Source organism: Ixodes scapularis, unplaced genomic scaffold (genome assembly GCF_016920785.2).
Source record: "Ixodes scapularis isolate PalLabHiFi unplaced genomic scaffold, ASM1692078v2 PGA_scaffold7__128_contigs__length_106722199, whole genome shotgun sequence".
Lineage (NCBI taxonomy): Eukaryota > Metazoa > Arthropoda > Arachnida > Ixodida > Ixodidae > Ixodes > Ixodes scapularis.
Window position 1 is genome coordinate 2,393,665 of NW_024609882.1, and position 24,304 is coordinate 2,417,968.

The window sequence follows — 24,304 nt, forward strand, 5'->3', positions numbered from 1 at the left end:
AGCGAGAGGGAGCCAGTCTCTGAGCGATTACCTTGTCAGGTGACTCAGCCTTGAGAAGTTGCTGAATGAGGAGGTCCTGAGACCTGCGGTAACTCTTGTCCCCACTGTCGTCGCTATTCAGCAACTGCGAGGTGTGGGGAGCGAAACGGCCCCTGCAGCCCTTCCCCTAGAAACCCCCGAGACCTCCTCTCCATTTAGCAAATGCAAGGAAGATTGAAAAAGCAAGTAATGACGCCGCGTGATAGTCGGATACACAAATAATGCTCGGCGAGTACCGTCCAATTGTCCTGTGGCTGCCTGTGGAATATCACCGGGAGAGCAAGCGAGCGCATGCCCAGAATGTCCTGCCGGTCATGGCACCATAGTTTGTTTTTATTTTCTGGGGATGTTTCCCTTTTGAGCTTAGGATTAGGGCTTCATAGTTTCCTTAATCGGTACAGTGGCAGATGGACCTGGTCATGTCTCCTCCATGATTTTGCATGTAACGGTTGCATACCTGCCAAGTTTGGAGAAACCAAACACGGGAGTCTCTAAGCGCGGGAAGTAGCGGTTTCTTAAAAAGAAATAGTGACAACAAATGTACACTAAGACAACTTCATTACATTTATATTGCACTGCTCATGCTAGCGAGGAACAGCTGGGCCTCACTATCAATGCAGCCATTTGTTGCGAGGACAAAAACTCCTTGTCGAAATGCGGTGGTGGGGGTTGAATTTTTTGGGCGACCAATTTGTACAACTGGTAGAAGCGAGCGAGTTGGACATAAATACTTAAAATCGAAAGAATAAAACACGGAGGAGAAGCACAGGACAACCACATTCTTTCATTTAGCAACAATGTTTATTTTGGGCAGGAAAATTGCACCTTAAACGAGATCTCAACTAAGATAGAGACATAAGGGGAAGGAAATACTGGGGGATAAAAAGAGGGAGGAAGAACCACAAGGCACGGACAGAACTACAGTGATGGTGTGGTTCTTTACGGGGAGTTGCAATATTTTTCAAGTTCAGGCCTGACAAATTCTATTTCCCATCTTGATAAGGTTACCGAGGCCGATGAAATATTGTTCTGCCCATGTATCCGTGGTTCTTTCTCTCCCTTTTCATTTCCCAGTATTTCCTTTACCCTTATTGCCCTATCTTGGTTGGGATCTCATTCAAGGTGCAATTTTCGTGCCCAAAATAAACGTTGTGGCTAAATGAAAGGACGTGGTTGTCCTGTGCTTGCCCTCCGTGTTTTATTCTTTCGATTTTAAGCAATTTGTACAACCGTATAAATTGGTCAAAATTCGGGAATCTCTTGGGCAATATGGAAGACTTGGCAGGTATGCGGTTGTAACGTGTTCGCAGCATAGATCTGCTCAAATAGCACAAACATGTGCACAGGGGCCAGCTTTGTCAGCCACCATTAACAAAAAATTGAGCAATGACCCCTGTGAAAGAAACCACAAGACATCTTGTGAAACCGCTTGCTCTCGTGGTATGTTCCTAAGGTAGCCCCGTGACAATGCACGTGTTTCAGCTGGTCATTACTCGTCTGATGTTAGCTTCAACGAGTATATGACTGATGAAGGATGTCTGACCAATGAGACCACAAAATACTGGGTCCCCAAAAAAGGTGCAGTTGCACCAATATAAATGCCCCTCCTGCTCCTCTTAGTGCTTCCGACATTTTTATTACGAGGTTTTCCAGACTAGCCAAAGTGAGCTGGACTCAAGGTGACTCACAGCTAAGCACTTCAATTCCAGCTGCCATCAGGTTGCGACTATCTTTTTTACAGCCTACTGAGAGATAAACCGGTAGCTCAAAACCAGAGATAATTGAAAGATAGCTTTCCACTCTATACAGTATGCATATCAGTACATTTCAAACCTCCAGCAAGTGTAGGATCAAAGCGCTAAAAAGACAACGGACAAGTTAAAGGAAGTGACCACCACAGAGCGTTTTGTGGTGTTTGTCGTCCTTCACCTTGTCCGTCGTTTTAGCGCGTTTACCGTATACAATGAGTCACCAACTAGCCGAAGCACATACCCTTCTACAGCTCCAGCAGGTCTCCACTAAAACATGTTCTGCTGATCAGCCTTCGCTACCACACCTTTCTCAAGGTGGAGGGGTTATAATTTGCTGGCCAACAATAAGCAAAAGACCAAGGGTCAATCAAAATGTGCCTGCAGGCTGCAGAGTGTGCTATGCCCTGCAGAGGGCATAGATGAAAGCTAATGTACCTAGCTCGGAGTGTAAGCTTTAGTGAAACTACAGGATCCGATACAGAAAATTAAACCTTGCTTTTTCGGCCCACATAAACAAAATTCGCATTGTAGGTGGCTGAAACTCTGTGCAAATATGACACTAGCAATGGTAATAGAATGCAGAGGTCTGAGAAAAGGACATGACCTGGATCAAAAGATAAAACAGAAAAACAAAATTTCTTTATGGGCCAATGTCCACCTAGATTTAATATTCGTCAAACTACAAAATGGCACTTTGGACAAACCTGCCAAACAATAAATACAATCTTGTTTTCTTTCTGGCTGACAAGTTGCTTTCACTGAAATCAATCCTGGAGGTGCCCAGAATGCCATTTCTTGGCTTGACGAATTTTTTGCCTAGGTGGACTCATAAAAGAGTTTTGTTTTCCTGTTTTATCTTTTGACACAGGTAACGTCCTGATCTCAAACTTTTGCATGATATTACCACCACTAATGCCAGATTCAAGTGGAAGTTTCAGCTCTTTGCGATGCGTAGCCCACTTATGCAGGTCAAGAAACTGGGTTTAACTTCCTTTGTCGGACCCCAAAGAATCACATATCAAAAAGCTTACAATGCATGTGCATAGGCAGAACTTATGATGAGGCAATTTCAAAAGTGCCAATGCACTCACGGAATACTTAGCTACAATAACCCACATTCTCTACCAGATCTCCTTTTCCCGTCAGAACTGCAATGGGCTAGTGTAACGGAACATGACATTACCACCTACAACCATACCTCGGCAAACCTCATTCATGAGGGCCCTCACTCACCCTCATCTTCACAGGTGAGGTGAGGGTGAGTGAGTTTCTGAAACAAGAAAATTCATGAGTGTGAGGGTGAGTGAGGGCCGTGGGGGCGGTGAGGGCTGTGAGGGCGGTGAGGGCCGTGAGGGGGGAGAAGGCCGTGAAGGCCGTGAGGGCAGTGAGGGCAGTGAGGGCGGCGAGGGCGGTGAGGGCTTAGGGCGGTGAGGGCTGTGAGGGCCATGAGGGCGGTGAGGGCCGTGAGTGGCGTGAGGGCCATGACTGTGTGAGTGGTGTGAGGGCGGTGAGTGCGTGAGGGGTGTGAGGGCCATGAGTGCGTGAGGGCAGTGAGTGGCATGAGAGGCGTGAGAGCCGTAAGGGCGGTGAGGGCGGTGAGGGCCATGAGGGCCGTGAGGGCTGTGAGGGCGGTGAGTGGCGTGAGGGCCATGAGTGCGTGAGTGGTGTGAGGGCGGTGAGTGTGTGAGGGGTGTGAGGGCCATGAGTGCGTGAGGGCAGTGAGTGGCATGAGAGGCGTGAGAGCCGTGAGCACCGTGAGGGTGGTGAGCGCATGAGGTGTGTGAAGGCCATGAGGGCGTGAGTGCGGTAGGTGCGTAAGGCCCCTTCAGATCGAGCATCTTTCTCAGCAATTTTGGTGTTAATGGCGGGTTGTTCTCTAGTTTTCCCTAGATCGGCACGAGTTGCTGAGATCGGGTCCGGCTCGAAATAAGCAAGCAACTCGGAGCAATTCGAATGCGTTTGAAGCGGCTGCATCCAATCAGGGACGCAAAATTTTCATGTGATACCTCGTGCCGGTGATGATGACACCGAAAGACTTTGTTCTGGTTTGAAATCGATAGTTTTTTTTGGAAATAAACTGTTTCAGAAAGGTGCATTAGTATTCTTAACGAGATTTAAATGCATAAAAACACGTTTATTATGCGTAATTGTGTCTAAATAGTGCAAGAAAAATAAAATTTTATGATGACGATGGCAAATTGCAGCAATTGGTTGCTGCGTGTGATCGCGGGCGGTCCGTGTTGCTGGTGTTGCGACATAAAGTTTCTGGGCGAATTTGCCCCATCTGAAGCTGGCCTGAGTGGCGTGAGGGCCATCAATGCATGAGGGGCGTGAGAGGTGTGAGGGCCGCAAGGGCGGTGAGTGGCGTGAGGGCGGTGAGTGGCGTGAGGGCGGTGAGTGGCGTGAGGGCGGTGAGTGGCATGAGGGCGGTGAGTGGCGTGAGGGCGGTGAGTGGCGTGAAGGCGGTGAGTGGCGTGAAGGCGGTGAGTGGCGTGAAGGCGGTGAGTGGCGTGAAGGCGGTGAGTGGCGTGAGGGCGGTGAGGGCCGTGAGGGCGGTGAGTGGCGTGAGGGCTATGAGTGTGTGAGGGCGGTGAGGGCGGTGAGGGCCGTGAGGGCGGTGAGGGCCGTGAGGGCGGTGAGTGGCGTGAGGGCTATGAGTGTGTGAGGGCCGTGAGGGCGGTGAGGGCGGTGAGGAGTGTGAGGGCGGTGAGGACCGTGAGGGCGGTGAGGACCGTGAGGGCGGTGAGTGGCGTGAGGGCCATGAGTGAGTGAGGGGCGTGAGGGCCGTGAGGTTCAGTGAGGGTGAGTGAAGGGCTGAAGGTGAGTGTGACTGTGAGGTTGAGCGAGGGGCTGAAGGTGAGTGTATCTGTGAGGGTGAGTGAGGGGCTTAGGTGAGTGTGGCTGTGAGGGTGAGGGTGAGTGAGGGCGACCTAAAATGCCGACCTCTGCCTACAACATGTACAAGCTGCTATCACTTCTCAGACAAGAAATTACTAATGAGCATTTTTTCGGCAACATCTGAGGTCTGTTTCATGCTAAAAGCTAGTTTTTCAAAGACACCGTAAACAACAAAAAAAAAAGTGTGTAGCATAACTACACGTTGAATGACCATAAAATACTGCAAGCTGAAGCTAGCACAAATAGCTCAAAGTATCGCAAGCAAAGACAAGCTGACAAACTCTAGGTGACCGCACAAACCACAGATACAATGTCAGGCGCTGCCACACGTATGAACAAGATGCAAAACACAAAGCTGGCAAGATGTGTAAAGGAAACATCAGCAAAAGTGCTGTTCAAACAGAAATATTAAAATCCTTAATTGAAAACATGTGGCTTCGGAGGCCCACAAACATTCAGAAGGAAACGACTGACACTTCCGAGAGCCAAAACAAGGCATGCATTGCTAGAACACATGCACCGATGCTGACTAAACACACACAGAAGTACAAGATCAAAGTGTTCATATTTTGAATGAGACAAACACCTGTTTTTTTGTTTTTTTTTTACAACAGAAAGAAAAACAAAAAGAACATGCATAAATTTTGAAAAAAAAATTCATATGAAAACACATTGCAGGTGCAAGCTTCAACAAAAGGCACACTCACTGCCAGGGGATGCAATACAAAAAGCACACAAAACAACATGCGCCAAATGGCTTCGCACAAACACTGTTTCCATGCTCGTTAATGTGGACCAAAAACGTTTGTCAAAATGCTTAGCAAATATGACAACTTGCAAAACGGAAAAAAAAAAAAAAAGTAAGTAAATGCATGCAGACAATGGCATGCCAAGATTCGAGCAATTACACATTACATGGTCAAAACAAAAGCAGGCATGTAACAACTATTTGCAAGCAAAAGACCATGCTTGCAGTGCATCAAGCTGTACAAGTAGGTGGAGAAAAAAAAAATGGACATGCCTAGTTTTATGATTTCATAGGTAGTATATGTTGATTGCTGCCCATGATGTGAGTGTTGAAAACAAGGCAAAAATGTATTTACTTTATACGTTTTAGTTTTTTTTTTTTTTTTACTGTTATATAATTTTTTCTTGGTAATTCTATGACCTCCTAGGGTATATATATATCTTTTTTTCACTTTTTTTTTTCTTTTTGTTGCTTTGCTGTCTGCCTGCTGCTTGTGTTGTGAGTCTGGCCTGGTACTAGGGGCCTAGTCAGGCGACTTAATTGTCGGCTTTTTGTCCCAGCTCCACGGCAATCTTTGTATTATCAAAAAGTCCAAATAAACAAACCAAGGACCTAAAAGAAGCATTAAATCCTTTGTCACACTACTCAGGTTACAGACACAGCAACCCACAACAAACAAAGAGGAGTAAAGCAAGGTCTTGCTAGGTTAAAGAACTACATAGGTTGAAAAAATTAATGTCAGTGCTTTGCTATCAACGATACTTGCAAACCTTGATTGCATAGTATTACTAAGTAGATATTATGTCAAATAAAGCGTGAAGTTTCAACAAAAATTATGTCCAGCTTGTGCACAGTAATTTGCGTTTGATTGGCTTGAGGAGAACTGGAGAGGCAAAATGGTAAAAAGGCGCACTGTCGAGAAGATTTGCCTACCGCAATCCAACCTAGGGTTTCATCCTCAAACTCTTACATACTAACACACACACATCCCGCTACGGAACTCACTCAACAAATTGGCAAGGGTCAACATAAGAGAAATGCTAGACTAAAAAATGACTGCCAGAACCAAACCGAATTTCCACTCGGAAGCGCCAGAATAAGTAATCGGGGCATTCTATGCCATCCATGAAGATGGACAAAAAAAACGTTAAAGATACATCTGTTCTCGCTACCATTACCGCTAGCGCCTACATTACTAACACCAAATCGTGATTGCAGAGTTAAGTAACACGGTTGAGTGAATCCAAGAACGTGACATCTCTTGGGCATAACTTTGCTTGACAGCATTCAAAAGCAGAATGCACCCCAAAGTTCACAGCAAAGCTTCGCCACAGGTTTATTCCTGCGAGGCGCACCTCAAGTTTAAAAGGGCATACTACCCACTCACTGCCATAAGTGTGCATTTGCATTACTATTCTTTATTTTGGCTCGGGAAAACCACGGTGCTGCACAAAGGCTATTATTAGCTTGTATCATAAAAGCCTGCAAAGCCGCATCCAATGATAAGGCAATAGAGAGGGTGTGACGATTAAAATAGAGCTTGTGGGCAAGGGTCCATTGCTGTAGCTCACGCTAAACCTAGTTTCACCAAAAGACCGCATACAAACGTCTCCTATTATGGAGGTGCTAGTGCAATGTGAGCACCAAAGCCCCCAATGTTAATGAACCAATCTTGGACAAGTCCCCCTCACAACACTAGAAAGGGGGTGCACCCCCGTGCGACTCCTCCTCAAAACCTGCAAACAAGGCTGAGGAGGAGAAAGAGAATGAAAAGCGCAGACTCACCCTTCGAAGCATGTTGTTGCCGCCACTGGAGCCGGCCCCGGCCGCCGTCATGGCGTCTCCCGACTTGCGTCCGCCCTCCCCCACCTCCATCGCGTCTTCGTCTTCCTGATTGAGCAGTTCCCGCAGTATGACGTTCTCCGCACGTGACCCCTCCCCGTCCCGACTACTCGAGGGGGCGTCACCCCCGCCCAGCCCCATCCCCGCCCCTTCCTCGAGCCCCTGAGTCAGCAAGTTGCGGAGCTTCTGCGCCGACCCGCCACCCCCACTGTCCTCGCCGTACACGTACGAAGGTGGCGCGCCGGCGGGACTCTCTCCGCGTCGAGCAGGAGACACTGAGTAGTCGTCGCCGCTGCTGTTGTTGTTGTTGTTGGCGCCGTGAGAACCACTGCCGCGCGAACCGCCGCGTGAACTGTTGCCGCCGCGCGAACTGTTGTTGTCGGGCGTGTCGCCGCCGCACATTGTCTCGCCACACACAGTCTCGCCCGTAGGCGTCGTTTCGCCCGCACCACTGTCGTCGCCCCAGCTGGATGAAGGGAACATCTCCATGCCGAGCTCGTGGAGCTGAAAGTCCTGCCCCCCTGAGGGGCTCAGGTGAAACGTGGAGAAGGACGGAGGGGCCTGCACCGTCGACGCAGCGCCGTTGAGGCCCTGCGACGAAGAGGTCGACGTCGACGAGCCGTTGATGGGCGCCGGGAGCGCTGGCAGGGACCGGGCGCCGCCACTGTCGTCCACAGGCGCTTCGTTATCCCTGGTAGAAACGGGCGAGTCGAGGTATAGCAACAAGCGGAGAGAATTTTGTTTGGACGGTTAGCGTGGGCCACAGGCCCGTTCGCACAGTACCAATTGACTAAACAAGACTATGTCGCGTCAAGATACGACTGCAAGGTACCACAACAGTTCTCTTTACGCCACGTGTTGAGCCGCTCCTTGCATTTGACGTCGTACAGTAATGTGAACCACAAATGTCCCATCCCTGTCCTTGCAATGTGGTCATACACAACTGTGTCTTTAGCTTAACTTCCAAGGGGACGAGTGATCAAAACTTGGCTCCACTATACTTGCTGATGGACAACAAACAAAACCAAATCCTTCTCAAGTGACCCATCTGCCGCACAGGTTTAGTGCAGCCAACAAGGCCGAGTGGCCTTGAATGAAAGACTAAATGTCAATATTAAAAACAACAGTGCTATGTTTATGCAGAGCTGAAAAGAACAACTTCCATAGACACTTATACTCCATAACCTCTTCATTCCTTCGAGCATGTCCACCAATAATTGGGTTTTGGGTTGAAGGTTTCTCCATTAATTAAAGCAAACTAAGAGTCATACTGAAACATATAGACAAACACAGTTAAGGTAGTCAACAAGTTCGTTCTGGTTTTACGAAAACAGGCCGAGGTACAGACGGCTATAGTAAGCAAGGAGCAGGCCTGAGAGTTGTGTCTCGACTCCTGCCCGTTTAGTTATCTTACTAGTACCCAGTTTCTACTGGAAATACCCATACTCCACAACAAATGATAGTCCCAACAGAGGCTACGTATCAACAACCACAGATAACTGAAAACCACCGGCGGTATGATGCAGGACAACCAACTGCTCACATACAAACTGCCAACAATCATTATGGAAAGATGAAGGTGGAACTTTGATCCAAACCTGATGATGGAATGAGTGGCCATGATGAACTCCGGCTCGTTCGTCACTTGGTTGTAGTTGAAGCGCTTGCTCTTCGTCTGGACCAGGAGAGACTTGTCCTGCGTGACCTTCAGGCGGTAGATGGCGCTCGTGTGCAGGCCGTGGTGCAGGGCTGGGGAGGAACACACTTCTGGTCATCAAATGGCTCCACAGGTCATCGTCACAATGCGACAGACTCACTCTCTTTGAGGTGCTGATCCAATTTCTGGAGCTCCCTCGAGTCGCAAAGCTCCTGGATGACGCGTCCCACGAGGGACTTGTTGAGGTACTGACTGTACGTAGACGATACCCCACTGCAACGAAAGCCGTCAAATGACGTCAGCGACGTGCTTTTTTTGGGCACTTCATCTCACTAGTTACGCTGCAGCTACGGTGAGGGAGGGAGCGATCAATGGCAGAGTGTGTTGATTCGCTGCACCTTAGAGCATGGGGAGTGAAAAATTGCACTGCAGAACCCAGGGATCCTGGGCTCAATCCCCGTTTGTTTCGATCCGGACGAACATTGCTCCGGCGCACGGTTGTGTACCACTACCGCGTGGTGCATGTTAAAGGTTCCATGCTAGCAGTGGTAAAGTGCGCTGGCTAAATTTCTCGTCTTGAGCAGAGACACAAGACGCACAGTGGTGCTGACCAACTTCCCGCATAGAATGCAACTGTTTTTTGCAACTGTGGTGCCAGGAGAGATCCAAGGTAGAATCCAAAACTACTAGTTTCGTCTGCTGAAGTAGCAATTAGTGTGTGGGTTAGTTGGTGGAGTTCCAATACGGTGAACCCGGGACTGCAGCACAAAAGTGGGGAGACCGCAATAACGGCCATGTTTCGTGTGGAAATTGAACGACTCTCATTTTTGTTTTTGGATCACCAGGGGTGGTCCAGCCAGTCGAGTTTGGAGTGAAATTTGGAGCATAAATCATTTTGTTTTAAAGCACCTTTTTTTTTTTTTTTTTTAAATAATTGCGTTTTGGAGCGGCTTTGGAGCAGCCCATGCGCAAGTTTGGAGAAATTCGGTGCAGGAGTATATTGGTGATGCCGACACGCATTCATGTAATCAGCGGCGTCATGCCCACAAAGAACCCAAAGTTAGCAGTTATACTGTACTAGTCAAATTGCCCTTCCACTGCTGTGAAGCCGTGTCATAATCTTAGTCAAATTCGTGTTTTGTTTCCATTGGTGCTAGTGGAAAAATGTAGATTTGATGTAAGCATGCTATCACCGTAGTCGATATAGAGTACCAATTTAACCCTCTCAGGGTAACAAAGAGAGGTAAATTGGAACTATACAAAGACCTCTCGGGTGACAAGAAAATCAGCATTGTACGAACCCTGTAACTCCAAAAGACATGCTTTGTCACACACATTTTATTTACAATGACACTTCCTGACTATCTCTAATTGTGGAAACATTCAACGAATGACTTGCTTTGCTTTTCCTCGGTTAAGATAGCGATCTACAGCAGGGTTGAAAGTTGGGCTAGTTGGTAGCAGTCGTTTTTTGCACACTTTGTATTTTATCGTGAACAGCAATCTGGTAACCCGAAAATTTAAGTTAGTAGACAAAAGCCTAATGAATTAAATCATTCTGGGTTCCCCAATGTACCGGCGTTTTAATGAATAGTATAATAAAGGATTCACATCATTTGACATGAGAAAAGGGAACAATTTGTAACCAAGCGGTCCCAACCGACCATGCCAATGAAAAGGGAACCATGTGCGAGCGAGTACATTTCTATAAAATAGTGTCACGCTTCTGAACATGGGCACCGACAAGGTAAAGGGGCTTAAAGCAATGAACTGGCAGCTGAAAGTGAACCCCACCCGGCCACCGCCATGTTGCACATTTTTGACCACTAGACATGTGACCTTACAGTTCTCAGTCTAGATTTTAACGAAGTACCGCAGACAGTTAATTGCTTTAATCTTACTAACAGTAGCGACGAGACAAGTTATGCTTCGCTTGTTTTAAGCCCAAAATGTGCTTTTACAACAAAAACTCAGGCGGCTTCACAATGGCTCCGCTAGATGCTGTCAGCGGCGGTGCTGTATTTTGGGTTTTTACGGAGCTAGACACTGATCTCTGGGGTTAACAGTATTGAAAAACAGTTTATCGTGCTTTTACAGCGATCACAATACAAATCTGGGCTGTTTTGCGTAAAAGCCTCAAGATTTGGTACGGTCATGTGTCTAGTGGTCAAAATTGTATGATATAGGATCAGCCCGGGGGGGGGGGTTCACTTCTGCCTGGTGAACAGGATACCAGTTTATCGCTCTAAGCCCCTCTACCTGGTTGATGGGCACTCGGGAAATAATATTTACCTGTGCATTTTCATCTTTAGTAGTGCACTTCAAAATCCAACTCAGACCATTAGAAATGTGCTGCACTACAGATACTGGTAAAATTGGTGGGGAACAATGCTGCGGAGCTGGAAGCCTGGATTGGATTGCAATGGCCAAACCCCACTAGAATCCCACAGTTGCCAGATGAAAACAAAAACTCTTCTAAAAACCAATTCGTTCGCATATTTGTTCGCTTTGGCGCAGCAAGGCAAAAACAAGCGGCAGAATATCAAAATAGGGCAAATGGCAGAACCGGACCACCCCTGGATGACATATTTAATAAACGTGAACCCCACATACTGAGGAATGTTTCCCCAGTCACGTAAAATGAGCCAATCGCTGAATTTTTCGAAAGAGGACCCCTCAAGACTTCCTGGTTTTGAAACTAGCTCTTCAAGATCCATCCCAAATGGGTGTAACACTACATTCAATTTACAAGTCAGACTTTTGCTGCTACTGAGCCTCAGCCTTATCTTTGAAATGCCACAGTACTAGCATAATGCATGAAAACCTTCCCATAATACTATCCTGCACGGCTATTTTCCTACGTACCTGGTATCGACAGCAAGAATCTTCCCACTGAGGTCAAGGCGTGTCGTGAACTGTTCCACACCTACAGAGGATGGGATCTTCTCATTCGCAGGGATGCGGCGGGCAACACAAACAAGGCAGTTTTGAACTTCTGCAGAGAAAAAAAAAAAGAAACAAGAAAAGGTAAGTAGAAAGGCGACTTCAAGATCAGACTCCATAGGCAAGCTCTGTACAAAGTTTGCAGTAAAAGCAGGAAGCCCTGTCACTGAAGCTTCACATTTAGTATATTCCTGTGCTCACTCCATGGATTATGAGCCCATCTGGACCTTGGCCTACGTTCTGGAAGCCTTCTTCCTCCAAAAACACCACGCAGGAAGCTACACACAACTGCACTTACCAATGTGATTTTCACATTAGTGAACATACAAACAATTCTTAATTTTTTTATCTTTTTTTTTTTTTGAAGATTTTTTTTAAACATATTGCTCTTCCTCAAATTTGCCATGCTCTTTGTGATCATCGTGCATGACTAAAAAACTGATTGGAAAATGTTTGCACAGACTAATAAATAAACTTTTTGCCAGAAATTTGTTTTCTGGATTCTTAAGCCTCGATGGGCCTAAGCTCAGTCATTTGGTTCATGTCCATGACAGAACCAGCCTGAACGTATAACCACGCACCCAAAAGGAAGGATCGGACACGTACGCTGGCGCCGCACAACAAAGACGTTGCGGCAACGGTGCAGCTGTTGAACCCTTTCTTTTTGTGTGCGCTTTTACATGTTCCTTACCTTGGTCTGCTTCATTTGTTTGCCGTCTGCTGTAAAATAGCGGGTCTGAACCTTGCAAAGCTGACAAAAGGGGCTCCGTGGAGCGAAACTGTTGCAAAAAAGCAACAACTCCGATTGGCGACACGTTTGCCTTGCACAAGGCACAGCAGCCATTGTTACGATGACAGGCTGACTGCTGCCAAGCGAAAATCGTCGCATTTTTTGTAGTATATTCGCCCCGTGGCATTCAGCAGTCGGGTTTGTGGTCACATCTGCGTGCCTGTATCGCAAGTGCACAGTCGGGAATAAAACTAAACTGAATAGACCTCTCACTAATTACTCAAGCACCAAAGAGAATGCTGGGAACGTAGGTATATCTGTGCACTGTCCGTGCTTGCCTTCTCTGTACGAAATATCTGAAGTAAATAAAAAAAAGAATGCATTGAGTAATGCACATGCTAAGCACCATTTATTTTAGATTTTTGCTTTTGAACAGTCACCGCTGCAGACGCCATATACGGAGGAACTTGCGTAAATATGCTCTCGGACTTTTGCCTCCAAAAGCGTAGCCTGCAACTTGCAAGACGGAGTCGGTTAAGAGGAAAGACCAACAGAGGCAATAAAGACTGACCGGACTCGGAGTCTGTGCCTTCGCTCTTGTCGCCAGGATAGGGCAGAAAGATGGCGGAGATGTGCATGTTCTCGTACTGAGAGATGCGCGTCTGCTTCTCTTCCACGGTCTCCTCCGCGGCATCGGGAGGCTTGACGAGAAAACGGCAGTGGAACGAACGACTCTTGCTGTTGGGGCCCCCGGGGAGGGCGAGAGCGGGCGGGGCGAGGTCAGAGGTCCAGCCAAAACCATTCCCTGCAGAGCACGCGGGAGACACGACGGGCATTTGGCATCAAGAGTGCGTCACAGTCGGCACAAACAAGCAATCCCCGCATTCTCCCGCCTTTCACTCCCAGCTGAAGCTACCAATCTCGTGTAATCCGTGGCACCAACTTGAATCGTGACATATGGGCAGTTTCAAAACTTAGCGAGCAAGCAAGATGCCTTGCTCAGCGAGGCTGTTGGACCGTAAGGGGTTGGGCGAACAATGTGCCTCTCGAAAAAGCAAGGCGGCGGTAAGATCACAACTTGGCCACTCTTCAACCGTAGGCGGCTCACCTATGGACATGGGCAGCAGGTTGCTGCTGAAGCGACCATGGTCTCCGTGGTGAATGATGTTGTAGATGCTCTTCCCGTCAAGGTCGTCTTGCGTGTACTTGATGAAGGAAGTGATGTTCTCGGACACAAACTCTATCTTCCCGTCCGTGTTCACTACAAACAAAAATCCGTCGAGTGCCTGCGGACGAGGAGGAGAACAAAACGAAAAAAACATCAGAGACGTGTTGATGACTCCTGTTCAAAAGCGTAGGTTGGTGCAGGGGGAGAAACGTGGCCTCTTAACAACCCACGAATTGGGAACTAGCGTCGTAGTAATCACAAAGCATGGCAGATGAGGCTCGAAGCGTCTGCATACGGCCAAGCAATAGTGAATAAAAGTTGCATTACGACCAGGTCACAAGCGAAAGCTCTTCAGGTAAGAAGGCTGCACCCTGCATCCTGTCTGAAGGAGTGGCACTTATACTCCATCCACTCCAATCCTTACCGCAGTCAACACATTTCATTGGAGCCAATCAAGCAGTGCCACAAGTGCATTGTCACGGCGCTCGTTGTCTGACTAAACCAATTGTGCACAGCACAGCAGCCGTGATTTCTAACATCCTTTTGTGCGCGATTAGTTTGGCCGACAACGGCAAATGTGCAAAAACGACAAGCGCCTCGACGATGCACTTTTAGCACTGCTTGATTGGCTCCATTTGATTGTAGTCCCGGCTGCGGTACGACCTAAAGTGAAAGACAGCCAAGTTCTCTCCTTTTGTACATTTTCTCAGCCTTCTCCAGGAAAGTGTGGAAAGCAGCGGTCCACACTTACAGCGTGCGGGTGACATAATGCGGTCTCGGTAGACAGCTTTGTCCTTCTGGCCAAAGAGTTTGAGCTCGCACTGTGGCAGAATTGTTATGCCAAAATATTGCGCAGTAGAAAAAGAAAAACAAAAAAACAAAAAAAACACTGCAACTGAAAGTACAAATGTTACTAAACTTGGACATTAAAAGGAGGCACGGATGACGAAGAAAATCGGTACTCACCTCGAGCAGTAGCGGTCCCAACACGTCACTGCCCAAAATGGTAGGTTTACTGGACGAAACTTCACTCTGCTGCAAGTCGTCACTCTGTCCACTCTCTGCTAAAGGTGATCCAATGAGGAAACAAAAATGGGAGGAAGGTGGGACGGCGTAAGTGTCTCGCTCGTCACCAAGTTTCACTAAAACGCGCCAACACAATGGCTGAAAGATTAGATACCACACCACTGCAGGGCAAGGTTAAAATCTGCACAATCTTTGGAAGGCGCGTCAGTTGCATCAAAAGTGCTTGTATGATGCAGACACCTTCAAAGGCCATGCAAGCAGGCTGATCAACAGTTTCGCTGCATTTTTCCAGAGTTTGCTTCAATTGCGACCAAATTTATCCAGAGTGGTGTTTCTCTTCCACATCACAAGAGGTAGTGTATGACCGAAGGAACTACTTCGGAGGACTAACCATAAACTTTGTTATTTCCTACGCCAATGTCAAAAGGGATGAGCAGGGATGAAACAGTTAAAAGCTCTTGAACACTCATGGCCTTAAGCCAGTAGCAACCAACTTAAGAATGCATTCTTGCACCAATGGTAACAGAGCCCATGCGAGACCGGCTCCTACCGGCGTTATGGTGGGTTCGTAAGGCAGACATACCGGTACCATAGAGCCAATACTAGTGCAGCCCATGCAATACTGTTTCCTACCAACATCAAAACGAGTCTGTGAGGGAGGCAGGCAGATGATACCTTGTTGCTTGATTCGGCGAATCTGATTGACCGTCTCCTGCAGTATGGCACACTTGTCTGGTTTGACGGACAGGGAATTCATGTCAGAAATGCTAGCAGATATCAGTTCTGCTAGTTCCTCCAAGTAGATGTTCTCTTGTTCTCGTCGGTGTTTTTCATTAAGGCACTTTTTCCTGAAAGCAGCACAGAAAAAAGAAAAGAAAAAAAAAAAAAGACATCCAGGTTGGCAATGGCTTGGCAAGAAATAATACACACCTACATCCTACTGTCAGGTGAGCATACAAGCCACCTGGCAACTGTGGTTGTCAGGAAAAATGTGCAAGCCTCGTGGTCACAGACCTGCTACGAACACGTAGCTGCCCAAAATTAGGACACCAACTTCACAGTCTAAAAAACATTAGAAAATGTGTTTGCAAACTTTACCTAGGCATAAAACCTGGAAAGTCAGAGGCATATTTATAGCCAGCATGCTGGTTTAAAAACACAAAACAAAAAAGCACTAGATGTACAGGGACACCTGCTCTATGTAAAGCTATCCTGTACTACCGGCTCTACAAATCCGACTTCACAGTGACAAGAAGCATAACATTATTAGTTACGATACATTATAATAGAAGTGCCCATAAGGCAAGAACCTTAAAACACCTGGAAAACATCTGAATTGACAGTGGAGAGTTGTCCCTAAGAGCAAACTTGAACACAACTCCTAAACAGCTATGGATACTGAGTGCAATGCTAAATTGCATGACATCCTAAGACAAGGTTAATTCTCGCTGCTGAAACAATGCTGAATTTAGAAAGTAGCTACAGGGTTAGACACGGAGTTGAAGAGCTAGCAGACATTAAACTCCCAAGATGCAAAAGCAAAGTCCCAGTTCACTTAAATTTACATACCTAGCTGAGCTATTTACAAGGAAGTTTCCCGCTCCAGGCTTAAGAGCCAGCCCTTTCAAAATAAAGTATTTTCATCATCATTGTTCTGTCTCAAAACTTTGATCACTGAGTATGGTACCATTAGCATTAATGGTAATAGTCAAAATCAATCTAGGACATCAGCACTGCAGTCAAAGCACTCTTATTTTAGCATTGGCATTACTGCTCTTCAGGTCTTAAACCACATTGGCTGCCTCTACCATTTCCATATCACATCATCAGCTACTTTGATGAAGTTTATACAAGTGACCTCTCGGGGCACAAAAGATGTCACAGCTTCGGTTTTGACCGGGTATTTTTGAAATGCAGATGCAAAACTTCCTCCACCCACCATACAGCAGATCCATTTTTCTATCAAAACCAAACAAGTAGTTGGTTCCCCATAAGATAAGAAAAATAAAACTGCTGAAGGATATTCTATTGTCCAGGTCCAGATATCTGTAAGTCAAACTATAAATACGCTAGTGGCAAGCTCCATAATCTTTTCTATGAATGCAAACAGTGATATGAACGAAGTTGCCTGGCTTTCATATGCATGTGTACTGCATTAAGCATCAAACCTGGAACATTTCCAGATATGGCACAGTTTGTATATAGCAAAAATGTTTACAACAGAGACAAGGAATGGTATAGTGTAGTATTGATACTACTACTATCAGTGGTGATGATCCATTAATGATACTGTTTGGTCTGCTTGACAGCACAGTATGAAGACTAAGCAAACCCTGCACTGTGCTTAAAAGAGAAACTGAGAACCTGATGAAATGAATTCCTAAAATGCCCATTCAAATGAAACAAGTTTTCATGTGTCCAAGGTTCTCCTTGGAAATTCTTGAGATCTGGACATCTGACAATTTGCAGGGAGGAAAGTGCCATTGCTCCAACTTTTTGTTGTTCTCTGCACTTTCTCTGCCACAGAGCAGTGATTCTGTTTGCAGGGATTATGCAGTTCTGTTAAGTAGTGCCACACAATTCTGCCAAACGCAACGATCTCGAGCATCAAACATTTTTAATATCAGCACCGTTTTGTTCCGCAGTGGGCAAAATATAGAGGTGGGTTGGACATAGTAAGGGTGTACAGTCAGCCAGGTTGGTGGGGAGGACCTTGCATGTGTCCCAAACTTATCATGATGTGCCTTAGACCAATAAAACCATAACACTAACTAGAGTTCAACTGTTGAAAAAGATTCAAGTTTTAGTGTTTGTTATTGAAAAAATTAGAGCCATAAGACAAGACTGACATTCTTACTAAAGCATCTGGCTTGTGCCTCTCACTTTTTTTTTTTTTAAGCAAGGCAAGCAGTGTGGCAATTAACTTCACACCTTTCTCGCATCGTAAAACAATGCATAGCTGCAACTTCACCCAAAAAGGAAATATGAATGGTGATATGGTAAGTAACCTGAGTCATAAGTATGGAAGGTATTTTTGAAAACTTCTAAGACAATGGCTCGCAGAACCACAATCAAATATGCAAGGGTGCTGCCAATGAAGACGCAACTTGCTAAATAAAAATTAATAAGACAATTACTTACAGCATTTCATTCAGGCAACACATAGGGCTGAAACCTGGCCATCTTACAATAGACCGATCTCACTAAGCGTTCCACGCATGCGTGACGCCGCCATAACTGTAGTTCATAGGATGCAGATGCCAGTTCACGAGACAGCTCATGCTGGCTCGTGCTCTGCTCGTGCAGACCTCCAGTGGGGTTGTCGCATGTGCAGAAAGACTACAGCTCCCACGATGCATGGCGGCAGCGGTGGCGTACTCGAACTAGCTGGTGAGATCGGTCTATTGTCACTCGCATTATCTTAAAACAAAAATTCAGCTTTTAAAGAGGGATAAGAAACTGATCACGCCGGACAGCTTGGCTACGCCGCCGCTGCCGTTACGCATCTAGGAAACATTGGTCTTTCTGCATGTGCGACAACCTCGCTGCTGCGCTATGCGCACAGAGCACGGAACGGACGGCACAAGCAGTCTGATGCACTGCCGCCTGCATCCTGTGGACTGAAGTTACGGCGACGTCACGCACGAGTCAAAGGCTTGACGAGATCACCCTATTTCTGTATGCCAGTAGTTCTCAACCATTGATGTTTCGTGGACCCGTTGTGGATCGGCGGGGATGATGGAGGACCCCGTTTGTGATGAGGAGAAGGGAAATATATAGTTACGATAATGATCTAATAAATAGATATAACTGAGGGCTAGTGTGATGTAGAATTCTCTTATTGACATGCAGACGAGAAAACTCAACCGAAAATTGTAACGTTTCTTCTTAATCTGAGAAAGTAAGCTTTATCGCCAGGCTTGACTGATGAGACAGGGCTTTGCGGACCCCTAGAATGCTTTCGCGGACCCCCATTTGAGAACCACTGCTGTACGCTATGAAAAAGCATTGAACAAACAGAAAAAGAAAAGGTTACTCACAACTGGGATTGGGGTTTGCTTTCGGGCTTCCTCCGCTTCTTGAGAACTACATTGGTGACCACGCTCATCTCAGTCCAACTATCAAAAGTTGGGTCACATTTGGGAAGCCTGCGTGGAAACACAAGGACACAAGACAGTCACAAATCAAGCTTAAAGCACCACCTTTCAGCAAAAGCACACTACAAAAAGACGGTGCCAGCACCAGTTGGGCTTACCACACCAAGCAAGTTGAATAGCAAAGTCACCTTCAGAGTCAAACATTCAAATTGGTACAAGAGAGAAAAGCTTTATTTATACCGACCATGTCCGGTCAGTGGGTTTGAGTGAGGTAATAACCATGTATATGTTCCACTAAAGGTAACTCAATAATCTGAGTTCTGTAGGCTCAGAGCACTCACAAGTTGTTTTGAGCATCTTAAATTAAGAGGTTCAGAAGCACTGCTAAGCTTGAATGGGAACATTTGTATAAACTTGCCTGGCTGGTCCCGTAACCATCAACTCAATTAAACACATGAGAGAATCCTGAAAAATGTTTCTCAGCTTTCCAATATTGGCACCCTGCCAAGGCTTCCAACACCACATGGCCTTGCTTGTGCATGAGCTCATGTTTAGAAGAGTGGATGGAGTTCGCGATACACAACAAACTTCTGCATCACACAAACACTATTATTTCACTTAAAGGATATCTTTATGCCTGTATGTACATCATACTAAAATCTAGAGTAATAAGCAATACGAAATGTGATGCAAACTGGTGTGTTCTTTCCTATTATGAACCCCCTAATAACAAAAAAAAATATTTGCTTTGTTTAAGGATAGGCATTGATGAGAACTCTTCTTGGCATCGAATCTAAGCTGATTAGCTGTAAGCCTCTCGAATCTGCAATATGTGAGTAGTGCTGTTTCTAATCATTTTCATTTGCACAAACAAGAGCTCCACAAAATATTATGGCCATAAAAAAAAAAAAAATTGTCTGGTGTATATAATAAATCTATATGCTTCAAGAATAGGATACTTCTAAAAACAAGTTATACTCTTTATTACTTTGTTATATATATATATATTGGGCCCCACAAAAGAGAAGCCAAAGAATAGCATAAACCTGCAGACATGAGTAAGAGAAACAAATGAAGAGCTGCTTCTCTTTTATTTATTTTTCTTAGTGGTGCCAAGTCCAGACATTTTAGCCAAACGCGAAAGAAAACATGATCTCTAGATCATTGAAAGGACTGCAGTGTGCCTGCTCAAATGAACATGGTTCTTGAAAAGAACAAGAATCTCCGGTTCATATCTGTAGAACGGCAACAGTGCACAACATCCCGATTTATTTCATCGGTGTTTCACGTTGAAATACGAGTAATGCAGGACACATTTTAGACGTCTTACCCGCGCTCCACACAGGTAACACGCCTAGCAAAAACCACTACGCTTCCAACGCACGTAGTGTTTTCCCAAACACAGTGTTACGTAACTTCCAGAACAATAATACCGAACGCGAGTCAAAAATAAAAGGACGATGTGTCACTTATGAACCAGAACGTCAAAAAAAAAAAAATATATATATATATATAGCACCGCCAGAAAGAAACACGGCAACCAGCAGTGATTACGTCAGCGGCCAATTTTACTTTCGTGTGCCCTGTTTTTGTTTACATATTAACTCGCACGTGTGACCCGTTACGTTTCAACGACCTTGAGTTGCGCAGGAATCCGCTACATTAATTTGCATATTGTTCGGCACACCGCACAGGCGCCCGGGAGCTCCCGGGTTTCGGTATGCAGATGGGGCCGCCGAGCGCCATCTTTATTTTCCCACAAAACAAGGAAAAGGAGCGGAGGGGGGCAACCTGAGGTTCAAGGTCGCGCTCGCGCTCGCTTAACAACGCCGGCTTCCTGGCCATTTTTAGCTTAAACCAAGCATCGAAGCACGATCGCGTTCTTTATCAAGCCACCATGCCGTCTAGAAATTATGACGACAATGAACGAAGCCTCGAAGGCTTCGTTCTCTCCAAAAGCGGGGAGAAAAAAAAAAAAAAAAAAAGGGTCAATTCTTGTAATCGGCACTGGATACCCTCCCGTAGATGCTGGCCTTCCAAGCCTATCAAGTTCTATATTTTCCGCTTTTACGGAATTGGAAGACGTTCCAAGGTCCGAAAACAAATCACGGGCGAAGCGGAGTTGCCGCGAAAGAAAAAAAAAAACGAGGAATTTTCGACGGGCGAAGCCAGTTTCCCCCCTCAGCGACGGGCAGGAGGGGGGAGGGGGTGGGGGGGAGACACTTGTCATCCCATGCCCTAGATCCAAGCGCCGTCGTCCTACGGGCCGTCAGCTGACGCCGCCACATGCGGGTCTCAATTAATCGCACTCACGGAGCTGACCGAAGCCGGGCATACAGCAGGACGACCCAAAGCGGCGGCGAAAAAGCGGCCGATACGAAACAAGATTAGGCTTAGACGACGTCCCGTATCACGCATGAACAAGCCCTCGCCTGCTCCGCTCAATGACATTCTGCTGCGCTCGCCCAAAACGCGAGCGACACCCACGACCTCCCATCAAACTGGCGACTAGGAAGACCGCGCAACATTCCGACACCGTCCACACCCGCTTTCAGCGACGACGACGGGCGCAAAACAGGGCCGAACGAAGGGGCTGCCGTACCAATTAGGCTTAAAAACATTCGCCGAGGTAGAGAGACCCCTCCGGAGCAGAGCCTTCGTGCACCGCACGGAACTAGGGCGCCCAGCAGCAACCGCTTTACATGTGCCGTACGCACGTAACAACCGCACAGGGCCGTACCTGAAGCCACGGGCCACCGACTCCGAGCCACGTCGCAACGACACCGCGTTCTGCCGAGATCGAGAAAGTCAAACACGGGGAGCGAGTCGCCCCGGAGAGCGAAAAGCAGGGTAACATGGCGCTGGCCCGTCGGCGCAAAGGGTCCCGTACGACCCGCACGCACAAGCACGGACCAACACGCGCGCGCACGAGGCGTCACGGCCGCTCGTCATTGTCGCGAACCGGACCCGGAGCTCTGCCACTAATTCGCGGAGTCGAAAGAAATGTTTAGGCACCGTACCTTGCGGGCGATCACCAGCGCCGGGCCTCCAGACCCCGTCCATTTTACGTAGTCACGGGCGACAATCAAGATGGCGGCACGTCCTGAACGGACCGCCCGATAAGCAGCGCGTTCAACTCTCGCGTCCTGGCGCGAGCAATCCATGATTGCGGAACAGCGCCGCCGCTGCCGTACGACGTTTCCGACGATTGTTGCGCTTCCGCTTTTGACTTTTCGCGCCAGATACTCGACGATCTCTGAAGTTGGGCAATGGCACGGCAGTCAACGATGTGCAATTAACTGCGATAACGGTCCTCAAACATTAGGAATATAAGGTAACGTAAAGTGCGTCCCGAGGTTCGTAAGTTTTGGTTTCGTTTTCGCGCGTTGTTGACCGTAACTCCGCAGAGCTGCCATATGCACAGAGTGTCCCCCCCCCCCCCCCCCCCCCTCCCCTCCCCCAAAAAATAAAAAATTTAAAAGTTGTTGTTGTTGTTGTTTTTTGCAAAAATAAACTATGCATTACCGAAAGCTCATTCTCGGCCCAAATGTAGCGTTTTTAGAGGTCCGAACTCTATTCCAAAGTTTCAGCATTAACCGTTATCTTATTCAAAAGCTAATTTTCTGAAATTTTCAATGGGAAAATGGGACCAATATTCGCCCGTTTTCGGCAACTATTACAAGAATTTCCATTGGTCGCCATTTTCTTATTGAAAATTTCACAAAATCACTGCTAACGTTTGAATAAGATAAACTTTTGAATAAGATAACGGTTAGTGCTGAAATTTTAGAATTTGATTCGGACCTCTAGAGCTACATTCGGGTCGAGAATGGACACTCAACGATTCGTAATTTATTTTTTGCAGTAAAAAAAGTGAACATATATATATATATATATATATATATATATTTTTTTTTTTTTTTTGGGGGGGGGGGGGGGGGGGGGGGGTTCATTTTGTATATTGTCACTGGAACATAGGACATTTATTGAAATTTCTGTAGAGATACGACAATAAAGTGTCCGCCCATTTCAGTGTTCTCATATTAAAATAATTAATATTTATGCATCGCGCCAAAAACATCGAAGCAATGCATAAAAAAAAAAAAATCAACAATGTGTTAGTAGGAGTTAATGATGTCTTCAGCCAGTTTCAATTAGAAAACATTCACAAGACGCAACAAATTCGATTACGCTTCCCGGTGACATTCCAGTTTCTCGAAACGTTCTTTTCTTGCGCCTTTGCACAAAAAAAGAAATAATGCAAAAAAATAATAAAGCGGAAACTGGATATTTTTTTATGCCATGTAACTCGCAAGCCATCTTATACAGCTAATGCACTAAAAAAATAGTTCGAGTAATGATCAGTTGGAAGCAAGCCACAGTGTAATAAAAGAGCGCATTGATTACAAAACACTAGTTTTTCTTTTTTGTACGTCTTCCTCAAACCTCACAAACCTCCTTTTTCGTAGATGGTTGAACATGTTGCTTTCTAATTTACGGTACGCGTAAAAAAAATAAAGCAGAAAAAAAAAACTGCGAGGCAGAAGTAAGGAAACATAACAAAGGGCAATGCAATGCTTGCAGATACTCCCTAGTAAAGTGCAGACGAGAGTACCCGCATCTGGCGTGTGGTGTGTATTGGTACAACCGCTGCTTTTCCGTACCTCCGTCGAGCGAGCACCAGGGATAAACCGGAAGTGACGACGCGCACGAGCACGTGACTTCCGGCTTCTCCTCAAGAGCAAACGGAGGCGTGGAGAGGAGGAGGGAAAGGCGCCAGTAAACGCCGCGGCGGTGGAAGTGACGTCAAGATGACGTAACTCTCTCTTTCAGAGCGCAACTGGAGCGAGCTTGGAAGATGGAGGAACGGCAAAATGGAAACAGGGTTAAAGAGACCCTGAAACGCGCGCGAACTTCTTTTTTGTTTTGTTTTCCACTTCGCGGCTTTCTCTCTTTCCTTCTTTCTTTTTTTTTTTTTTTTTTTTTTTACTTTTTTTTGTTATGACCGTTAGGAATTCCGGAATTGGAAGCCCCCTAAGAAACCTGGAAGACCAGAGTTTGGTGAGAACCACAAAATATTCAACTTTTCGAAATCAATAAATTTGAGAGAATGTTTGAAATTATTACCGAAAAGAGCAAAAGGTTTCTCTTTTCTCCGCGGTAAGAGCTAACGCAATAATACTTTTAAAACTTTTTTTCTTCCCGTAATGAAGAGATGTGAAGAATAGGAAACAGGACGGCCCCTACAAGCAATAAGCTCTCGATCTTCTGCAGGAATAATATATATTATTTAAAGTGCCCTTTTTTGTTTTTAATATTTCCTGTATTAAAAACAAAATAAAAAAAAACACTACTGTTTACAAGATAATCTAGCAATTTACTAACCACAGCATACTGTGGTTAGT

General features: G+C 46.2%; 1 protein-coding gene across 11 annotated transcripts in view; it reads right to left on the minus strand.

Annotated features, from left to right (window-relative positions):
* Positions 1-24,304, minus strand: part of LOC8028923 (nuclear receptor coactivator 1) — a 369,377-nt gene that overhangs the window by 43,194 nt on the left and 301,879 nt on the right. For 4 of the 11 annotated variants that reach the window (XM_042286430.1, XM_042286435.1, XM_042286433.1 and 1 more), the window contains exons 5-14: positions 18,843-18,950; positions 15,478-15,650; positions 14,743-14,840; positions 13,717-13,894; positions 13,180-13,413; positions 11,801-11,930; positions 9,096-9,208; positions 8,877-9,027; positions 7,222-7,969; positions 32-124 (exon numbers count right to left, since the gene is read on the minus strand). In XM_042286430.1, coding sequence (XP_042142364.1) covers positions 32-124; positions 7,222-7,969; positions 8,877-9,027; positions 9,096-9,208; positions 11,801-11,930; positions 13,180-13,413; positions 13,717-13,894; positions 14,743-14,840; positions 15,478-15,650; positions 18,843-18,950 — 2,026 coding nt within the window. Of the gene's footprint in view, positions 1-31; positions 125-7,221; positions 7,970-8,876; positions 9,028-9,095; positions 9,209-11,800; positions 11,931-13,179; positions 13,414-13,716; positions 13,895-14,742; positions 14,841-15,477; positions 15,651-18,842; positions 18,951-21,919; positions 22,009-24,304 lie in introns of those variants that run through there. The other 7 variants (XM_042286436.1, XM_042286438.1, XM_042286434.1 and 4 more) reach the window with 4 other exon arrangements.